Genomic DNA, 20393 nt, shown 5'->3' on the forward strand with positions numbered 1-20393 from the left:
TCATCTAAGGATCACGTCAAGCTCGGCAAACGGTCTCCAAGTTATATAACTTGAGCTTATAATGAGTTACTTCTATAACTACTTTCCCAAAAATTCAAGATTCCAAAAGAATGAACCAAGCGGTTTACAGATCAGCGTCCCGTTCTTCGAACACATGTGTATATACAAATATCCAAGAGAATTTGATAGTCAAGAATGGTGATGACATGATTACAAAAGAAAAACAGATGACCCGGATCAGAAATCGCAGGATTGGTACTTCTTCTTCAACCATTTTGTAAACCGTTTTTCATAGAAGAGTTCCTTAAGGATTCATACGTTGCCTTTTAAATGATGATTGGTCATTCGAATCAATCTCGATTTTCCTCTTCAAACCTTGACTTGTTTTACCATAAAGATGATCTCCAGAATTAGATGAATCCAATAAAGGTGTTCCAAAAAGACTTTGATTACTTTGGTAAGACCTTTCGACAATTGAATTAGCTGGCGAAGGCATCTCGAGAGTCTTGAAAGATACAGGAGGCTTTAAACCCAGCAGATAATTCGGATTTGAACCTCTAAACTGGTTACTAAGGCATTTTTGAGGTATAGAATGTGGGTTATTCATTGAGGTAAAGGCTTCAAGGTTAGCCATCGATAAAGGTGAAGAAGGTCCAGTATCCCGTTCAATTAAACTATCACAGTTCAAATCCCTCTTCTCTCTTTGACTATGATCATCAAGTTGCGAAAAAGCTTGAGTTGAAATTGAATTTGTACTAAGCCAATTTGAATTTGACTTTCGATGATATTTGTTGGTTTTCTGTTTTGTCTTTTGTTTTCGAAGATTCTCATCATGATTTAAAGATTGTGTTTGAGTTGAAGTTGAAGTAACAACTTTAGATCGGTTTCTACTTAATTTACGTTTGATGAATTCGATTCTTTTTTGTTTTTTGATGAATGATGGATTCAATGAAACACCAGATCTTAATTCAAGAATCCGTCTATGTAATGGTCTAGACTTGAGATATCCTATAATTTGTAATCCGAATCTTAAGCCTTTGAATGATGAAGGGATTGTATAAGCTAATTGAATAAAAAATAGGTAAAAGAATCAGTTTCAAAGTTCAAATCTAGAGATGATTAGACATGCAATAAAAGCTTACCAGGGTTACATATGATTTCTACTTCATCTTCTATCTCTTCAATTTCAAACGCTTCACTCAGATTTACCTCTGGCTACAAACACGAAAACGCATCAAGAGTCACTATATAGATTCATAGAGTGAAGTAGCAGAATACAAGAGACTTACTTGCTGTGACAAAGACTGTGATTGTGACGGGACGGCATCCATCCCAGCGAAAGTGGAATGGCTCATCTGAAGTTTTAGTGTCGGTGGTGGTATGGGTAGTATTGAATCGTGAAAGCAAGAGGACAATGACCGTGTATGAATATTAAGCTTCTGAATGCCGATAACGAGAAGAATTGATAAAGATGGTCCAAATGAGAATCGAGCACCCAATGAATAGGATAATAAAAGCTACCTCAATTATATATATTCACATCGAATCGAACCTTTAGCCAAACCCTTGACTTCTTTGCACAAGTTTTTTTTTTGACATCCCTAGGTCTACTTCATCCAATACCCTGATTCCGAAATCATTACTACATCAGGGTCTTGACTGCGTAATCTGGATCTGGAGACTGAGTTATGCGTAACAATGACACGCGAGAAATTTTCAGCTTCAAATTCCACAACTCATCATCTTTTGGAGCACGTACGTATCCTCATATCCTCTGCCTTGGCTCGGTTATCTTCATGCCAAAGCCTGTTCCGTAGACTCATGGCACACAGATTGAACGCCATCGCACAGGATCCCAAAAATTTCGTCCTACGCTAACACAACTCATATCAAGTAGCAGTCGTGAGTGCCACGCCGCTCAGGTCAAAGAAGTCCAAGGTGATTTTTTTTCGTTACTTTAATCAATGTGGCTCTCATCAGCATGAAGTACGATTATCACAGCGCGCTGTAACTGATTGTGTGTTAAAATATACAAACCTACAGGTTTGATTGATTCCTTCATACCCATGATGATTAGTTGACAGATCTCAAAAATGATCATGTGATGCACTGGTATGAACTTCAATGCTCTATCATCATCAAAGTCTCCTTTGACCCCACTTCAAAATTAAAAAGTCCTAAATAGTCATCAAAGTCAATTAAGATCCCATCTTGAAAAAACCAAGTCAAAGATTTCATGCTCACCAAACAAATTCGTTAATTCCAAAACTGTTATTCCAAAACTAGATTAATTTTTTGAACCAAAACATTGAATCACGACATATTTCATATAAACTTACCAATTTTTGATCTTATATAGATTTTTCTTTTGAAAGAAACCTTTATTTAATTTAAGCATCCAGAAAGTCAATCACTATAAAAACAGATACAAATCCGAGCATAAATTAAAGTTTCTATATACATACACTATATCATCATCACATTCAAATACATGAGACCAAAGATCCAAAAGAGAACCAAAGCAAAAGAGACGATGAAGTATAGAGTCAATTTGATTTAAACTTTTCAAGGTAAGATTTTTAAGGTCTATCTTCGATCATCATACAGCGACTGGTAGATTGAATTGGATTTTGTGAATTGAAATCAATTGAATGAGAAGAATGATGATCGTCATATGTAAAAATCGTGGAAATCGGATTCGAAGAACTTTGAAAAGTTTGGAAAACATTATTAGGGTTAAGATCATCAGGATAAATCTTATCACAACTTTGACGTGGCCTTTTCTTGGAGCCTGAGGTATTCTGATTTGAATCAAGTTTGTGTTTTCGTTTCACACCTTTTAATTTCCGTTGAGGAAGATCTCCGAAATTGAATAAAGGAGCTTCAGTAGTCAAGTTGGAACAGGAAGATTTCAAAGATCGATTTGGTTTTGAATGATTCACGGGATTCTTAGACCTTAACCCTTGATCTGGATGAGTCGTCCATTTCTGAGGTTTCGAATATGGATTATTTAAACAAGTAAAAGCTTCAAGATTAAGTACAAACAAAGGCATCGAGTCTTGAGAATCTTCTTCATTTGATGGATCAAGATTGATGGAGATCGGTTGACTTAAAGGACTAAGTCTTGTTTGATTTCTAGTCTTCTTTTCTCTAACCTCTTTAACTTTTGTTTTTTGTTTTTTTCTGTGGGATAGGTTGAATGGGATGCCAGTTCTTAATTCGATTATACGTCGATGGATCGGTGGTGAGAGATCAGCTTTAGGGATTCGGAATTCAAACTTGGTGTTTCTCAATAATGAAGGTAACGTGAAACCTGTTAGAATGAAGAATTTGTTGGTTAAAAGTCAGTTTATCTGATCAGATATAGAGGTAGGAATATCGATAGGAATCTGAAATGCTACATACCACTGTCAGATGTACTTTCTTCCTCAACTTCCATATCGTCAAAGGCAAAAGCATCGGTGATGTCAAACTCTGGCTACAAACACAAAAACCCAGCAAGCGTCGGTAAAGAGGATCTAAAGATCAAAACAAAGTAGTGAAAGAGACTTACTTGTTGTTCTAACAAGAGTGATGGTTGTGAAGAGGAGGCTTCTGGGCCAGTAAGAGCGAATTGACTCATCTAGAGTTCAAGTATCGGTTTGAGGTATGAGTAGTTTGGATAATGAAAGCAAGAAAAGGTCAGTGAACGTGTATGTATGATGATAGTAAACGTTTGAAGTGACGATAATAATAATGATAAGAATCGATAAATCGATCACGAGATTTGATGAACTGTAGAAGATCAGCTATACCTGAATGGTTCTGAATCCGAACCCAGTCATTATATATCCCATATAGAATCCTTTAGTGGTGCTATTCGGTTTTTGACGATTTGAAATGCATTCCTTTAACTTTTTTTGGGGGGAAAACCTTTGACTTTTCTTTGACATAGAACGAACTGGGAATAAGTTGATATGTATAGTTTTCGATGACCGATTTATTTAAATTATTTTCTACAATTTCCCGAGAGTCAAAAACGAACATTAAAGATGAGTCGAAATGCAAGTCAACATATATATGAAAGTGAAGACAATTCCAAAAGCATTGTATAAAAGGAAAACTTACAATTCGACTCTTTCAAAAGTTTTTTGAGATTTTAACCAATCTTATGATCATCAGTTTGTGACTATTCATGAGACAGTCTTCTTGAACGGTTTACAATTTTTAGCTTTTGAAGCGTTGTAGTAATTCTTTTGAGTCCCTTTGATTCTGAATGATAAACAATGTTGGGAGTTGAGGGATTCACCGAAAATAGATGGACATTCAACTTTCACCCTTTCACACTCCAAACACACATCCAAAGTTCAAACGCCGGCTTTCTTTAATCCCCGAACTCCGATTCTGTGTCTGAGAAAGTCGCACCTTGTGTTTCATGAAGGTGTTTCAACATTGCAAAGACTAACTTAACTAAGTCCCACAGTCAGACCCTTTTTCCTCGCGAGCTCGGGGTTCTGGTGAGGGACTTAGGACTAAACGGCCGGGCTTGGTGGTCGAGCAGGACTCCTCAAATTTGAGTTTGGCGTGGAGACTTTTTCACCACCTCAAAAAGTCCCACTTCCTAAACTTACCACTCAATCAACCCCTATTTGATTTTTAACTGGAGATACTTCAAGAAATTCCCAACACATCTGTCTATTCAGAATTTCTTTAACTTTTTCTGAGCATCCACAACAAAGGGCAGATGTTTTTGGAATTTGAAATTTTGTTGGTGGCAGTGACTGTATTTTCAAAACGAAATTTATAATCAAACACGATCCTCTTTCAATGCAAGAAGACTGCCATTTGATCCAGCAGCTGTGGTCAAAGATGAAAGATGTACATTTCATTCTCCAGAAGATTTTGGTCTCCTCAGAAAATCTGTAGCATCCAAACTACAAAAGATAGGCAGCTGTAAAGCTGAACGGGGGTTTTGGGTTCCTGCTTGACCACCAAAAGTATGCGATTAGTCCCAAGTCCCTCTCCAGGGCACCGAGCTTGCAAAGGTAAGAAAGCCCTGCGAGAATTGGGACTTGTGTTAAGTTAGTTGCAAAGATCTTTTTGGACGATGCAAATGTCATTATTGCCTTATTCACCTTTATTCCAACGTACTCTCACCACACCCTTTGATTTGAACGGCCATACACCCATACCATCAACAGTTCTTTCCACAGTCCTACACCCCGCGCTAGGATGGTGCTCCCAACCCTCATTCACAAAAATTATGGCATGGTTAACCCGGCACACCCCTTCTGGTTTCCCGTCTCAATGGACAAGTTGGTCTACATTGTCTAATATCTCCCACTACAATGACCTATAAAAGAACAAGTACAGAGAACAAGTACAGATTCATGGCTAATGTCAATAAGGAAGCTTATTGAGCAAGGAAATAACCGTGTAATAGTTGATATATAACTGTTACAGGTTTATTACATATGATTTAAAGTGTCTTGCATACTTCATCTATTACAAAACGTGGCAAAGAGGCTGATACTGGGAGCCTTCAAAAGCTCACCAACAGATCACATGTATCATGACACAGATGCAATAACATTCAAGGACTTAGCAATCAGATACCACCACAACTACGTATATAAACAATTAACGGCACCATCATCCCACCCATCACGATTAATCCTACAACATGAACTGCTAAGTACCCCAGCCACGCACAAAAGCCCAATACACCGGCTGTTGAGAGAGACTGACATGATTTTACCACATACAAATATTTTGGAGACAATTAACCCGTACCCGGAGCCCCCGTGGATAGAACCAAGATGGACGGTCAAGAATGTGAGAAGCAAACGAGAAGAAGTCAAGGAGAAGATACAGAATCAGATTGATGAAGAGAAGAACATGAAGGCCTGTGTGGTGTTTACGGACGGCTCATTCTTACCCAAAGTAGGAGGAAGTGCAGCCATAGCAATGGATGGAAGGACAGCAAGCCATGCCTATGGACCAGTGGAAGGAATATCCAACTATGAGATGGAGGCTATGGCACTAATGATAGCCTTAGTTCAGTTCAAGCAAATGACTGACACTGATCCTGAAAAATTCACTTCGTTAGCCATCTTCAGTGACAGTCAAGCAGCCCTTGATTTACTAGCCAAACCAATCCAGCCAAGAACCCTACAATACACATCAAGGTTTTTGTTGAAATCATACAACTTGATTCCAATTTGATATCAACTGCAACTATATTGGACGCCAAGACATGAGGGCATAGAACTGAATGAAATAGCGGACCAGGCGGCAAAAGAGGCGACGGAAAGTGAAATGGAGGCACTGATACTCCCAATAAGCTTGGGAGGATTATTACGCCATACGAGAACATTATTTAACAAAAGGGAAGCTGTACCTATTAAACCATACAAAACACAAGGAAGATGGATAGCTGATGCACTTGATAAATTAGAAAAGGGAGAGGCAGCGGCAATCTATCAACTCAGATGCGGTCATTGTCCACTACAAAAATTCTTACACAAAATTGGTGCAGAAGAACACAACAAATGCAGCACCTGTTTTGCAACAGAAACACCGGCACATTTTTTAATATAATGTAGAAAATTCACAAAAGAATGGCAAACATTTAGGAAGAAATAAAAAAAAGACAAAATCAAAATTCACACAAAATCAGCTACAATACTCTTAGAGCACCCACAGGACCCCGGAAAGCTCCTATGGAACCATCCGACGGGAAATGACGAAAAATTGACTGTTTGATACCTCAAAAAAGTTGTTTTTTGAGGCCTTTGATACCAATTTCGTCGGTAACATCCGACGGTTTTTGCCTTGATTTGGGCAGTTTTGCTCCTTTTCCGCTGGTAACATGCTGTATTCCGCGTGTTTACCTCTGTGACATGCCATTTCATACAGATTTGATACCTGTATTGCTATTTTACGTCGGTATGTTGTTACAGCTCTTTTTTGAAAATTGGCCGATTGATACGTATTTCGTCGGTAACTCAGCCAAAATCTCGACCCCCGATTGATACGTTTTTCGTTGGATGGTTCCATAGGGGCTTTCCGGGGTCCTGCACCCACTATCATGACAGTGTTTTATCATAAGTTTTGCGTTCCTGAGCACGAAATTTGATCGTGCGTGTAACAACTAAGATGGTAAACTCCTGAAATCCACTATTAGGCGCTTTACCATATGATTTACGAACGATAAATCACTGTAGATCAACCAGATCCACAGTGGTCTAATTTTGAAATGAATTATCGTATCTTTTTATTAAACTTCATCCAAAATTAAACCGTTTCATCATCACAATGCCTGCTTCGGTGAAAAGTCAGATTGATAGGCTTTTGAGGTCTTCAAATGATGATGAAGAACAGCAAGAATACGACCAAATGGTCTTCGAGTTCTTGTTCAACAAACCTGACACACCGCCTCCACCTCCTCAGACTCGAATCCGAATAGATCGAGATCGAGAAAGCCGTGCCCAGCAACTTTATGATGATTACTTCGCACCTAACGCTAGATACGAGTCAAAATTTGAATGTAGATTTCGCATGAGTAAAGCATTATGTATGAGAATCATTGAGGATCTACAAATACACGATCAATTCTGGATTCAAAAACCAGATGCCTGTGGTGTGATGGGACTCACCGTTTATCAGAAGGTAGTCTGTGCATTAAAACAGCTCACCTTGGGAATTCCGGCGGATGCGACTGATGACTATGTTGGTATTGGGGAAACAACAGCAATATTTACTCTCAAATTGTTCATGAAGCATATAAACGAAATATATGGTCCAGATTACCTTTGACCACCGAATCCTGAGGAGCTCATTTGAATTACAAAAGAATATGAAATACATGGCTTACCTGGTTGTAAAGGAAGCCTTGATGGTATGCATTGGGCTTGGAAGAACTGTCCACTTGCCTGGAGTGGACAGTACGAAGGAAAAGAACACACACCAACTGTAGTTCTTGAAGCAGTCGCCTCCGAAGATCTCACAGTCTGGCATGCATTCTTCGGAACTCCAGGTTCCCTGAACGATATCAACATACTGAATCGTTCTTTCCTTTTCACCGACTTTCTCAAAGGTGAGTCTAGTCAAGTTTTCTTACATTTCATGATCTGACTCATGTTCTTTTTAGGAACCGAGGATGAAGTTCACTTCACGGTCAATGGGAAACTCTACAAGCAAGGTTACTACCTCGGTGATGGAATTTACCCTGACTGGCCAACAAATGTCAAAGCACCACGAGCTCGCCAATCACCTGCAGCAAAACTTTTTGCCGAAGCTCAAGAAGGAGCACGAAAAGACATCAAGCAATGCTTTGGAGTAATTCAAATTCGATTTGGGATAACTCGCATGCCATGTCGAATGTGGTATCTAGTTGACATGCACTCGGCTATGATGTGCTGCATAGTTTTACATAATATGATCATTCAAGATCGAGGTACACTTGATCCTATAATTGAAGCTTACACCTCTCAAACAAGAGTCATTCCAAAATTCCAAGATCCAGTGGTACAAAACACTCTGATGGAATACCTTCAGAATACACTCCGTCTGAGAGATTCACAAGCTCATGCCGAGCTTCAGCACGATCTCAAAATGGATCTCTGGCTGAAGGAAGCAGGTCAATGATGGTGTCTCTTGGTTCAAAAACGAGTTATACTGCATTGCTTTTAATCATACATCTACATAAATATTATACTGACACTATATCTAATTTCTTTGAGGCTTAATAATTGTACTATAATTGTACTTTACATGGTTATGAAAGACTGATAGTGATGTAATGATATGTAATAGCTATTGATATCGCTTAGCAACTTCTTCTTTCAAGCCTCGTAATATCTTCTTTGAAATCTCATCGGGACAGTCTTCCTCCTTCGCACGAGCGATTTCAAGATCCTTGCTTTTAAGCTTGCTTGACATCAAGTTATTTGCGATTCGATTTGATTCTTCGCTAGCATCAGCTCGCCGACTTGCTACAGCAGTGAATGCGGCCATTGCTTCAATTCTGGCTTTATCGTCATGAGACTCTCGCTTTGATTCAATTCGCTGTTTCTTCGCCGCTTTGCCACCGATAGGACGTTCTCTGTCATCGGGTCGAGCATGTGCAGTAGCCAAAGATGTTTCATTTTGAGTCGCTTCTGGAGTTGGATTTGGAAGGATGTCGGAAGGGGGTGGTGGAGGGGGATGATCGCGCTGGTTGATAAGCCGAGTATCCCACTTGGGCTCGTACCGAAGTTTTTGCCAAGCCGCGAGAAACTTGAAGGAGGTTTTCATCTTGGCTTGGTAAACTTTCATCACATCAACAATCCATGTATCAGGTGATGTTCCCGATGGTGGATCATGCTCCAAGCGAGCGTAGATACCGGAAAACTTCTGGGTTGATGGATTCATCGTACGCCATCTGAAAGGTGATTTAAACTTTGAATTTTGATACATTTGATACATTCAACATCTTGTACTACTCACTGATTCTTACACATCTTGCCTGTTCGTTGAGAGTGCGAGTGACCATTGAAATGAGCTGTGATATCATCGAAAAAAGCCTCGCTTGACAAGTTGTTGGAGTGTTTGGGTCAAGTGCTGGTGACAACCCAAGAAATTGCTAGCTGCTTGTGCTCGGCTTCAGTCCAATTACTGCCTCGTTTGGTGGCTGTTGAAGTAGCAGGATCAGGTGGAACAGACATTTCGAATCAGTTGATGGTGGAGGGAAGATTTGAAGTTTCGAAGTTGAAGTGGAAGTTGAAGTGGATGGTTGAAGTTGTGAAGTGTTGAGGCTTCGAAGCGTCGAAGAAACCGAAGTCAATTGACCTGGTTGACCGATTCCATGCGTCAAATTGTAAGATAACGCTTGATTTAGCCTTGCGTAGATTTAGACAACCCTGATGCATCATTTGACGCATTCACAGGGAGCGCAACTGTAAAACAGGTCCATAGTGGACCTCAACATAATTTAGCGTTAAAGTAACGCTAAATCACGTTGTTAGAGCAACCATAGTGGGTGCTCTTAGAGCACCCACTATGGTGGGAGTGTTTTATCGTAAAGTTTGCGTTCCTGAGCGCGAAGTTTGATCATGCGTGTTTTACCAAAGTTGGTAACCGCGTGAAATCCACTATGGGATGATTTATCGTCTGCTTTCCCTAGTTCCTACGATAAATCAAGTCGTAGGCTTGCGTAAATCTGAGCACACGAAGTGCAAGACTTGACGCAGCCGTACGGACCGCAGGTCTAAAACAGGTCCATAGTGGACATGTTGGTATTTTAGCGTTAGGGTAACGCTAAATCACCGAGTTAACGCAACCATAGTGGGTGCTCTTAGATACCCCCAAAAATTACCCATACCTAGCGCAATACATTCATCTGACAGGAAGATTTCTTCACATCAAAACATATTTAGATGATTAAACTCAGATTGTTGTTGTTTTCAATTTCTATCACAGTGTCATTTTACTAGACACTGGCAGGCCAGTGAGTACGGCCTCTTCAATCCAATTTCAATCCAATTCAAATCCAATTCAAGTTCAATTCAAGTTCAACATCAATCCAATATCAATGTATGATCTAGAGTAATAGACAAACAGTCTTCCAAACTCAACTGAAATTAAGTTTAGTTGCATGTCCACGTATGAAGGTGTCAGAACTTCTGGAAGGTATGAGTAATTGTCAGATAAACCACAATTATTATGTCAACTGCCCTTCTGAGCCTCATCAAAAAACTTCTCCTTCAAAACAGAGTTTGTAAATATCACCCAATGAACAACTTGAGAGTTCCCCAAGCCATAACTCAGCAAAGATTGTGTAAAAACATTATTCAGGGTTACAAAAGCCTTCATGTTTGAAACTCCCCAACTCATTCAACTACCAAGGAGAGGTGAGTTGTGGTATCTGGCTATTGGATAGGTACAAGGGGTTTTGTTTGTTCTTTTCTAGTATAAACATATATATATATATATATAAGCAGTACACATACATACAACCCATCACAAAAACCCATGTGAAAACACATGAAAACCCGCCAGAATTTTGGTTATTTGGCAGGTACCCATTATCATGACTCTTTTTTGGGAAGGGATATTTATATACTTCTAAATATTATTATCACCATTATATTAAATGGAGAAAGACAGAAAAAAGGGGGTGATCAGGTGGTCATCTTTGGTTTTGTGATTCAAATTTATTCATCTGTTATATTGATATCTTGTTGCATTTTTCAGCTGATATGGTTGCTCATTTTGTTTTTGTTGTTGTTTATTTACAAAGGTCATTTTTATGTACTCAGATATCTTTTTGGTTCTTTCTTTTGTGAAGTACTTACTCTCTTTTTTAGGCAAGAGGTGCTTTTTTAGTTTGGAAAAGCTTGATGTTTTCACTTTGAACGATGATGATTTCAAACTGCAAGAGAAATTATATGTGTACATCAGCTGAAGTCTGAAATCCAAAATTTTTGAGTGCCTTGAGCAAGGACTTTTCTAAAACGGGTCCAATCTGACAGGGTAATGGGGCCAAACCCGGATGCCTATTCTCAGACGGGGCCGCCAAGTCGCGTCTTGGCAACCCCAAATGATGTCACAGAAAGCAACTAAGTAGATTGAATAAATGCTATTCAGGTCTGGCTACAAATGAAGTCAAGAAACTAATCAAGGCTGTTCTAATTCCAAGAATCTTATATGGTAGTATTGTATGGCTAACAAACAAAACGTACAAAAAAGCTAACAAGTTATTAGAGACCGTACAGAACCACGCAAACAGAATTGCAATCGGAGCTTTCAGAGGCACATCCAACAAAATGATCACCCACGACTCGTACTTACCACCTTTCTCATGGACAGCAGCCCAGAGAAACCACAATTTTCTCCTGAAAAGGCTATCGGCACCGGATACACACCCAACCCGCAGCTTTATTGAACACGACCTACTCACAACACACAAACCGGCCCGTAGTGAAGTGCACTACGGCCTCGGCGACGGTACGATGAGGTTTAATTTCTAAACCTCACCGTAACCGTAGTGTAGTCAATAATACTACTAGCTCAAACCCATCACTACGGTACGGTCAGCCTGTAGCGGATGAGTAGTACTCACCAGCCCAAAGACCCATCCAGGTCCAATTCAAGACATCATAAAGTTTGATGAATTCAAAAAGATAGCACAAGAAGACATCAAGATAATATATGCTCACCCCATTGCACCCTGGGTAGATAACATAGGTACACTGACAAACTTTGATCTAGATAAAGATAAAGCAGTTGAACTCATCCCGACCCAGATTGAGGAAGAAGAAAATCTCAGGAAGGCACTAGTGATCTTCACAGATGGATCGGTAAAGGAAGAAGGCGGAGGCGCGGCCGCGGTCTCTAAAGATCTCAGCCAAGCGCAATCGATAAACCATGCTAACAATTTTTCAAATCACAAAACTGAACTCCTAGGTATACTTCTAGCAGCTGAACTGGCAAACAACATAGCAAAAACCCAACGCCCTCCCCCGTTAGGACTCGCCATTTTTTGCGACAATCAAGCAGCACTAAAGCTCTCCCACGAGATACCAAAACAAGCGTCAGGCCAACATCTCCAAATCAAAATATGCACGCTATTAAGACAATTACCGATGAGAGACAGAATAAATTTCTACTGGACCCCTGGACACAAAGGGGTAGAATTAAATGAACTAGCTGACCAAGTAGCGGGTAATGCCGCGGAGAGACTAACCAATCCCATTAATCTCCCAACCAGGCTAGGAAGCATAAAACGACGTACAAAAGAAAATTTCAGTATCACGAATTTCCCATTTAAACCAGGAAAGAATTTGTTCAGTACAAAACCAAAGCGCATATCAAAAGGCCTAGCTACACTTGAGAAAGGCGGTACAGCAGCCATATTACAACTTAGAGCAGGATTCAGCCCGTTGAACGACCACCTTTTCAAAAGAAACTTATCAGACTCCCCCCTCTGCGACAAATGTGGCATAAAAGAAAATACTCACCACTTTCTGTTGTTTTGTAGCAGATACTCCAAAAATAGAAAACAAATGAGGAACGAACTCAAAGAAAACAAGATCAAAGTGGATTGGAACGACTCCAAGAAACCACCTGTGTCACCTGCAACAAGTGACATGTAAGTCGAAAGTAAAACGTGTAACATAATCGACTGAAAGCCGGATTTTGGCCCCAGCGCAGCTCAGATGATCTGGTGCACTACTTCAGGACACTACAAGTCATTTTTTTAGCAAGTCAAACACTTGCTCACTTTTTTTTAGCAATACACAAGGTAGTATGCACTTATATTTCACATTTATTTCATCCAAAACTACACCATGAGGTTTAAGTCACAACGCAGAGCACTCAGATCACTCAGAGCGATCTGAGAGCCTGTCAGAGCGATCTGAGAGCCTCTCAGAGCGATCTGAGTGCCTCTCAGATCGCTCTGGGGGACTTCGAGATTCTGCTTCAAGTTCAACCTCCCTGTATGTAGCTCAGCTTTGGAGGTTCTCCTGCTCCCACCTCCCTGTATGTAGGTCATCCATCACATCCAACCGCTATACTGTACTTCTTCAATACAAGTTCAATCTGTGCAATCATAGTCCTGGAAATCAACTACATAAATCCACCGTATTAGACCGAATTACAAAGTCAAGTGTAAACTTCACAATAAACAATAGAACTGCAATATGTACGATCCAATGTAAGTCACAACTCAATTGAATTTTGATTTCAACCGTATAATCACAATACAATACAACGTAACAGATTGAACCTCAAATGACAGATCCACTCTCAAGCAACTTGCTTTATTCGATGTCTCTTTTTTGAAGGCAATAGGTAAAACTCACATCAACATGTCATTTGTCTCTTTCATATGAATATAATCAAGTGTGTACGTAGATATCAAATCAATAGTTTGCGTGTCTTGTCTCGTTTCAAAACGATGTAATAAAATCGGTAGAACCGGCAGATACAAAGTACACAAAAAATGAAAATAACGCTTTACTTTTCTCAAAATTTGTAAGAAAAGTAGTAACCTACAATCTGTAGAACAAGAACAAAAAAACAAAAAAAGAGCAAAGCACTTTTCGTTGACATCAAGATTTATCGTTACGTAGAAAACTAATCTGAGTCTTCAGAGTCTTCATCTTCATTGGAGTGTTCATCATCATTCAAGTCTTCATCTTTATTGAAGTCTTCATCTTCATCAGATTCTTCATCCTCACTAGAGTCTTCATCTTCATTAACCCCATGTTGCTGTTTAGAACTCGCATTACCTTTACCTTTAGCCAAAGTTTCAAGTTTCTTTCTGATACTTCCATTTGTTTTTTTTTGAGTTTGTTGGTCTTGCTTCACAGTTGGATTTTGACGGTGTTTTTTGCGTTTATTCGATTGGCCTTGATCTACCCCAGAGGAGTGTTGTTGATCACGCTTTTTGGCTTGATTTTGATTAGGGGCAGGTCCATCGTTGGAATCGTCTTGTAAATGTTCGGATTCTGGGATTGGTTCAATAATGAACCTCTTGTTTTCAATATCGTCCAGCCAGCACTTGACTACTGCGTCCCTAGCATCACGATGGCCTTTCTCCATATCCGATTTCTTGAGAAGACTGCCTTCGCGCTGTATTATTCGGATTGGCCAACCCTTGTTCTTAATTTCGGCCTCGGGGTCTTTCTTCTTTGGGAAGATGCACTTTGGCATATGGGCATCTACCAAAAAACGAAAAAAAAAAACATCCATAAAAATGAAAACAGTAACAATTAGCAGGCTATTGAATTGGACAAACAACAGACAATTCAAGACTGACCAACTAATTCATTCAAAATCCTGCTCAGTCTAGTTCTACGTTCATCACTCGGTTGCTGTACCTTGCTGCCTTCAATTACTTCGGCAGCTTTTTTCCCATGGACGTATGAAGCAAGATTTCCGGGTATCTTCATATCGGTTGAGGCCCATTTTGCAAACATTGTGTTATTTGAATAAGTCTGAGACCAACCCTCGGTGTCTCCGCAGCTGACAGCTGTGGCATAGTAGGTGATCTGGTAACGCTGACAGACGACAGAGAACTGTTCAAAGGTGTTATTAACTATTGTCAGTAATGACAGTAAAGAAAAGAACGACAAGATCAAATGTAGAGAGAAAAGAATGAGAAACAATGAGACTCACATCATGATGTGCTTTTTTCAAGGCCGCTAATGAGTTCTTTTGAAGTGTAGCAATTGACTGAGTAGGTTCAGGCTTTCCGTGACATAAGTGAAGCTTCTCCACATCCACGAGTCTCTTGAAAATAGGCTGATACTTTAATTTCTCAGCTTCGGTGAGTGGATGGACCTGAGGAGCTACCGTTGAGCCATCGATATGAGTAAAGGTGGGATTGTCGTTATCTTCCAAGTCGGTATCGTCAATGGTAGCAGGTAGATTAGATAGATCGGGTAGGTTAGCCAAAGCGAAGAAGTACGGATTTCGAAATACATCTTTCTCATCATTGTTGAGGCCTTTCCAGAGGTTTGCAACCTTACGGTTCCGAGCGGCCCATCCAGATGAGTCCCCTTTCTCGGGTACTGTTTGTTATCATTATTCAATTGCTACTTAGCCTAACTTGAGAGGAAATTAACAAAAATTGAATCACATACATGTTTCTTCCAAAGCCAGAACCCCAAAAGCTAGGAATCGAATCCAGGGATTGAAATGAGCCTTTTTAGCTCCTTCACCCCTATATCACATGCAAAGGAAGCAAAACAAATGTATGTATAAGAATTAGAATAAAATTTTCAATTGATTTCGTAACTTACACAAGGTTCCAGACCACCACCTCATGAAGACCTCCCATCAAAGCCGCCATGAGCATCTGCTTCTCGTAATTTAAGCGGATGCTCTTTACTAATGCTTTAATCTCAGTTGATGCCCTAGTTCCCTTTGGAGCTTGTTTTGAATTTGCTTCACGGAGTCCCACCAGAGTCCACTCATCGAGATGCTCATGAAACGTTTCGAGGTCCAATCCGGGAAAGCGCGAGACGAAAGTCTTGGGTTGTTTCGATGGCGGTGCTTCTTCTTCATTACGAGGTGGTTGACCTTCTTCGAGATTGGCAAGATTACGATTCTCATCATCATCATTTTGTAAAGTAACTTCGTTGTTGGTTCCATCGAGAGTATCGATATTGTTTGATGGGTTTGAGGGAGCATGTGTGTTGGTACCTTGACGACGTGACTTACTGGTTTTGGTGGGTTGTTTTGCGGGAGCTTTGGGTACTTTGCTGGCAGCTGTTCGAGTAGACCGGCTTGAGGTTGGGTTAGATCGAGTTGATCGAGTGTTTGTAGGCATCTCTTGATCGACAGAGGAGGCAAAACTGGATAGAAGTTGATGGATAAGGTGGTTCAGGATGATTTGATGGAGGTTTCAATTGTTAAATAAAATTCAATTTGTATACTACAGATTGGGTGAATGTATTTAAAACTGTTTCGAAAACGTCGTAATTTTATATTCTTTTTGAACTGTATCTTTCAATGTCTCTGTATACGGACCTTTACCTTAGCTCCTTTCGGTGTGGCAGTTCCGCTTGATGGGCATTCGACTTGATTCATACAATAGAATCAGTCACTAATGAGTCAGGAAGCGGGGGAAGTGATGACCAAGGTAAAGAGAAGTCAAACTACCAAATTAGATTTTGCTAAAAGAATTAAACAACACTCACATCATGATCATGATCCTCAATGATCATGAGGTGAGTGTTGATTAACTTCTATATGTTTTCAACAGGTGCCAAGACGTGAGATTCAGTAAGTTCAAATGAGGTTTAACTGTTGTGATTAATATAACTGAAGAAAAAATAGAAGAAAAGATGATCAGTTTTTGATTTTTTGAAATCAAAATAGTTGCATGTAAGGTCAAATTTATGGAGAATCTTGAATGGGTACGATATGAAAACAGCTGCCTTTAAATTCTTTAAAGGTGTAAAACCATGTTTAAAATTTGCATTGTCTACTTCAACATATTTTGAAGTATTTGGCATTCAAGCCGTTAATTGTTTTGATTTTTTGCAATCGAAATAGTTGCATGTAAGGTCAAATTTATGGAGTATCTTGAATGGGTAAGATATGAAAACAGCTGCCTTTAAATTCTTTAAAGGTGTAAAACAATGTTTAAAATTTGCATTGTCTACTTCAACATATTTTGAAGTATTTGGCATTCAAGCCGTTAATTGTACTCTTTCTATCAATCATGTGTTCATATTTGTTAGGAAGAACACAATTGAAAAGCTTCCTATCTTATCCGACAACACACAATAGATATTTGAAACATTTATACGTGTCTTACTGATCTCCTGCATGAATATATTGTTAAACTCGCTGTTTGTGTGGGTTTAGAAAATTACAGACAGTCAAAGGAAACAAGGAGAGGTTCTCTTGGGCAATGCTGAAGTTAGGAAAGAATTACCCAAAAGGTATTTTAGGTCATAAATCCCGTCTAGGAACGTGGTGTTTTTATTGAAAGATAAACAAGGAACAGAGAAAATACCTGACTTTACTGATAGAGGAAATCCAAAGAAACAAATTATTTGTTTTAATAACTTAGTTTCATATAGTGCGGAGTGTAACTGGCCCTATTAAATCAATTTGATATGACTTGTTTCCTATGATCAATTGAGGCTGGGTGAAAGGATTTTAAAAAACCCCTAAGTAACGGGTATATTCCAGTATCCCCTCCCTACTATTCCGCTATCTGTGTTGTGCAACTTTATTTGTCCTCTGTATAAACTCAATTCATCCCACTACTACTCCTTCATACGTCGTTTGTCATGGTATTACCTGGCGAAGAAATCAAAAATAGGATCAAATCTACCAAATCCAAACCCCGCAATCAAGGTGTTGCTAGTCAGAGGCTCGCTGATGCTCAAAAGCGCGAGGAACTAGCCGCAGAAGCTGCCCTATTGCGACTCAGGCAACCTCCACTTAATGCTGCCGAAGTGAACGCACAGCCAGTTGACCAGGAGCAGCCTCCAAGCCCCGACCGATACAAAGCGTTCCAAAGGGCTGACGAATTTGAATCAGACGACGATCCCCCCGATCCACCTCCAGCCAATGCAAAAGAATACTACAGAGGTGCAACTTACCAGGAACGGACATTGCGAGAAGAGGCCGCATGGCGACTAGTGATACCCAAGCTGTTTGCAGCTTTCATGCCCTGTAGAAAAGATACGTATCAATGGGGTCATCCCACTCTATGGAACCACGACTGGAACCAGCCCTGTCAATGCCGTGAGTGGGAGAAGGAAGAGATACTTGTGGATGCTATTGATCTCACAGGTAAGATATATTACACATATCAATTGAATCTAACTGACAATCAGCGCTTTGCATATTAATGGAACCATTGATATAAAGGTCGACTTAAGCTGCGAATGATAACTTGTAAATGTACTTCTGACTTAGTACGTCTTGTTCGGATGGGATACATCGGAGGGTCCCCAAGCAGACCTCGTACGGCTTTCTCATGTCGAATGTTACGATACCATCACACATTATGGAAGTATACAAGTGTACGGTTGACACCTTTTGCTGAGGCACTTGACAAGTTCCTAGATGCTTGTAATGTACTATTATTGGTTCGAGACAGCAATCAGGTAAGCTTTGATCATGTTGAACCCTTTACAACATTAGATAGTATTTGTGACTAACTTGGTCAATGCATTGATAGGCTCGAGATTGGCGCAAAAGGTTGTCTGCTGCTGTTGATGCTTACAGAGAGATGATCCGTTTGGAAGATAGGCTCGCCACTCGAGCCCTTCAATTGTCACCGATTGAAGAACTCGCCTCAAATTTCCCCAGTTGCTTTGGTCCTACGGTGCCAGGAGCACGAGATGACGAACCAAATCATTACATATGCTTAGATGCAAATTTTCAGCAGCGTCGTCACCTGTCTGCGAGTGCTTCTTGGCGAGGCGAAACTGGTGTTTTACCTTCGCTCTTCATCTCACCAGCAGAAGTTTCGGTATGGAAAGAAAAGATGGCTCCTCCTGCGCAACAACCCAATCGAGGTAATCCTAATCAACCAGCCAATGATGTTATTGTGAGTACTGATATTTGTACACACTCATTTTGGAAGATATACTTACTTTACCTTTGAGTTGACTGGTTTTAGGACCCTTGCAGCAGCAGTCATACTGCTGCCAACGATACAAGAGGACACCAAACATGGCGTGGGTCTGATGAAACCGGTTTGATGGGGATGGCGTGTCGCCACGATCATCTCCTCAAATTCATAAACCTGGTACAGTCAGGAGAACGGTAAATTCCATATATCCAGCCTTCTATTTGGAACAATGCTGATACAGTACAGTCCTCGGTTCAGGGGCTACTATCCTGTGGCAATGCTGGACTGGATACTCCGCAAAACCACGAGGCCTAACAAAGATGCTCCAAGGTTTGGTATCTTATACGATATCGGATGCAACATGGAAAAGGGTATTATCAAGGTACGTGAATAAACTTTGACAAAAATGAAACCAGTTGACATTCAATTGCCAAATTTCTACCATTGATTAAATAATCACTACCATTGATCAAATAAAGGGAAAACTATTTGAAAACGAACGGGCTGCTGGGAAACTAAAGTTTGGAACCAGTGTGTTCCATTCTTACGTTCATCAGTGGGCTTGCCAACTCAAGTACAATCCCAGGCTGAATGAAGGCTGGGGTCTTTCGGATGGCGAGGGTTTGGAGCGGATTTGGTCCGATCTTTCCTCATTAGTATCAGCCCTGAGGTATTCGACTAAAACGCACAGACTTTGTGCATTACAACTTCGAGCCCGCCACAGTAATATGATGAAACGGAAGCACTCCAGTACGGTATTGATTGCTGATATCAATAAGCGTTAGGGATGTTTATATACTGATATTGAATTAAACACAGTTCGATGGTTGATGAAAAGATTAACAACAAGTGAAAAGTTACATCGTGAAAGTCGAACAAAGTTGATTTTATTAAGAAACAAAAACGCAAGATACACCGAGGAGTATTTGAAAACGCAATGGAACCGTCAACGGGACTGTCAATTAAGAGCAATCAACGAAGATTCACAATCATTGGTCAACATGCTATCTCGCTTGGTAGATCTGGAGGAAGACCTTTGAAAGGCCGAGTTAAGCTGAAGTCATGATACCACCACATTCAGACTACTTACTGACCTCTTCTGTCTTCTGTTGTTTCAGGAACGAACTTCAAAAAATTCGTGCAAAACAGCCTCGTAATCGTACAGCGTCGGAGCAACGCAAATTGACTCATCTACCTGTGACAGTACAGATAATCGAGGAAGAGATCAATGAACTGGCAGGAGAGCTGGGTGGGGACCATTATCGAGACATACCCGGTGCAAGAAGTACCTTTTGTTCTCCCATCATCTCATAGTTTTCAAAAC

General features: G+C 40.1%; 4 protein-coding genes across 4 annotated transcripts; 1 reads left to right on the plus strand and 3 right to left on the minus strand.

The window, feature by feature from the left end:
• Nucleotides 1-16: 16 nt before the first annotated feature.
• MELLADRAFT_91434 (uncharacterized protein) lies at nucleotides 17-1355 on the minus strand (the record flags this gene model as incomplete). The annotated part of the gene is made up of 4 exons (XM_007414324.1): nucleotides 17-81; nucleotides 319-1062; nucleotides 1143-1215; nucleotides 1290-1355. The coding sequence occupies 4 exons, from the start codon at nucleotides 1353-1355 to the stop codon at nucleotides 17-19; spliced, it is 948 nt and encodes a 315-aa protein (XP_007414386.1).
• Nucleotides 1356-2370: 1015 nt separating this feature from the next.
• Nucleotides 2371-4224, minus strand: MELLADRAFT_78809 (uncharacterized protein; the record flags this gene model as incomplete). Its single annotated transcript, XM_007414323.1, has 5 exons — nucleotides 2371-3313; nucleotides 3406-3478; nucleotides 3554-3622; nucleotides 3795-3995; nucleotides 4108-4224. 4 exons carry the CDS (start codon nucleotides 3930-3932, stop codon nucleotides 2580-2582), a joined length of 1014 nt encoding a protein of 337 aa, XP_007414385.1.
• Nucleotides 4225-14100: 9876 nt separating this feature from the next.
• Nucleotides 14101-16300, minus strand: MELLADRAFT_91436 (uncharacterized protein; the record flags this gene model as incomplete). Its single annotated transcript, XM_007414322.1, has 5 exons — nucleotides 14101-14687; nucleotides 14786-15026; nucleotides 15145-15539; nucleotides 15612-15691; nucleotides 15771-16300. 5 exons carry the CDS (start codon nucleotides 16298-16300, stop codon nucleotides 14101-14103), a joined length of 1833 nt encoding a protein of 610 aa, XP_007414384.1.
• A 1474-nt stretch (nucleotides 16301-17774) lies between these two features.
• On the plus strand, nucleotides 17775-19102 carry MELLADRAFT_91437 (uncharacterized protein; the record flags this gene model as incomplete). The annotated part of the gene is made up of 3 exons (XM_007414264.1): nucleotides 17775-18282; nucleotides 18409-18599; nucleotides 18674-19102. 3 exons carry the CDS (start codon nucleotides 17775-17777, stop codon nucleotides 19100-19102), a joined length of 1128 nt encoding a protein of 375 aa, XP_007414326.1.
• Nucleotides 19103-20393: the final 1291 nt, after the last annotated feature.

This window comes from Melampsora larici-populina (genome assembly GCF_000204055.1).
Source record: "Melampsora larici-populina 98AG31 unplaced genomic scaffold MELLAscaffold_42, whole genome shotgun sequence".
In the NCBI taxonomy this organism is placed as follows: Eukaryota; Fungi; Basidiomycota; class Pucciniomycetes; order Pucciniales; family Melampsoraceae; genus Melampsora; species Melampsora laricis-populina.